The sequence below is a fragment of the Echinops telfairi genome, unplaced genomic scaffold, assembly GCF_000313985.2.
Source record: "Echinops telfairi isolate 266 unplaced genomic scaffold, ASM31398v2 ScPeMD7_2;HRSCAF=8, whole genome shotgun sequence".
NCBI classification, from domain to species: Eukaryota; Metazoa; Chordata; class Mammalia; order Afrosoricida; family Tenrecidae; genus Echinops; species Echinops telfairi.
This window is the reverse complement of record NW_022103898.1, coordinates 77,789,386-77,791,114: the sequence shown is the minus strand read 5'-3', so window position 1 is coordinate 77,791,114 and position 1,729 is coordinate 77,789,386. Positions and strand designations below refer to the sequence as shown.

The window sequence follows — 1,729 nt, the reverse complement described above, 5'->3', positions numbered from 1 at the left end:
GGCGGGGCCGCCCCTCGGGGGGCGGTGCTGGAAGCTAGTCGGAAGCTGGGATGCCTGGAAGCTGCGACTCCCTCGTCAAGGGACCCAGAGAGCCCTTCATCCACAGTCAAGAGGCGTGCAGGCACTGACGCCTCAGGGTCTCGGGACACCAGTTTCTGAGGAAAGGGCTTGCTCGATATTTTACTTGATTGTGGTCAAAATGTAGGTCACAAAACGTACGCCTCCTCACCAGAAGTTTCTGCACGTCAGTTCTGTAACGTGGATGACGTTCTGCAGGTTGCGCCGCCCTCATTCGCACCGCACCAGCGTGAGCATGACGTCATTGCCCAGTAGTGAAAACCCATCTTTGTCCCCACCACCCAGGATGACCGCTCCAGTCTTCGGCTTCCAGTTACTTGCTCCTTTCATGTAAATGAGATCAGCACGCGGTGCTTGGCCCTCTCACTCAACCTGGTGCCCCGCAGTGGGATCGGGGATTTCTTTTCTGAGTGGTGTGCCGTGGTGTGTATGCACCACATGTGGTCCATTGTTCCGCTGTCGGTAGATATGTCCGTTGTTTCTACCTGCCACATAGATGTACATACAGGTTTCTACTGGTTTGCTTTGTGTTTGGCAAAGCCCTTTCCCAGCTCTGAGTCTGAGATTAGTTGAGAAGTGGGAGCAAGCCACCAAAAACAAGCTAACCACGTAGCAACCCTCGGGGATAGGGCAAACTGGCCCCTCTGGGTTTGTGAGCGTGTGCGTGTAAATCTTTGTGGGAGAGGGAAGCCTTCTGTTTCTCACACAAAGTGGGTGTCTGGTGGATTAAACTGCTGACCATGCACTTAGCAGCCCAGCCTGCATCCCACTACCCCACCAGGGCACTGTGCAAGGGCAACTAGCAGCACGGTGAATGGAGGAGGAAACTTGACCATCACCCCACAATAAACCAAGTCTTCCCTCCATCCCTTTTCTCTTCCTCCCCCCAGAGAAGAGGAGGCGAGAAGCTATTACTGCCGCAACCTGCCTGACAGAAGCGTTGGTGGATCACCTCAATGTGGGGTAGGAACCCCTTCCCCTGAAGTTTCAGACCAAGCCCTCGATTGCTTGTCAGATGGTGGGATATTCTACTAATGCCCCTCTCTTGCAGCTTCACTTTGTAAAGAAAGGCTTGATTCCGCGCTGACCATTCACACTGGTCAGGGGAGGAACAGCTGCAGTGGTGGCAGAAGCAGCCACAGTTCCCCCTCCCCACATCAGCTTCGCTGGTGCCTACAACTTGATGCCACCTGCCCACCTTCCTGTACCCCTCCCAGGCCAGCTGTCGCTTCAGAGGGAGGGAGGGCACCCTCCTTCACCACAACTTTCCACCCTCTCCTCTCCTCTCCTCCCTCTGGCAGGCCAGGGCAGCAGCTGGCAGGAAAGACAGAGCACAGCTGGTGGGGATGAGGGCAGAACCCATGCCTGGGGCTGAGGCCGAGAGAGGGGCAAGCTATCTCCCATCTCCTGTCTCCTCCTTCTGGGGCTCCAATGGGCCACCCCCTACCCCAGGCGTAATGGGAATGCAAATAAAAGCCCTAGACTTAAGAAGGAGCCAAGCCCACTGTCTCTGCTCTTGGGTGACCCCAGAGAGTGCAGAGATGACGATATGATATGCCTGGTTGGAAGAAAGGAGGCTGTGTGGTGCCTTTCACCCCAAGGCAGGAGAACAGCCTCTTGTGAATGCTGAGACTGGGTCATGTGGGGCTGG

General features: G+C 55.8%; 1 protein-coding gene across 1 annotated transcript in view; it reads left to right on the top strand.

The window, feature by feature from the left end:
* Nucleotides 1–925: 925 nt before the first annotated feature.
* BLOC1S1 (biogenesis of lysosomal organelles complex 1 subunit 1) overlaps nt 926–1,729 on the top strand; it is a gene marked incomplete at its 5' end in the record, with an annotated part of 2,764 nt that continues 1,960 nt past the window's right edge. The window contains one exon of the mRNA XM_030885354.2: nt 926–1,041. Coding sequence (XP_030741214.2) covers nt 926–1,041 — 116 coding nt within the window. The remainder of the gene's footprint in view (nt 1,042–1,729) is intronic.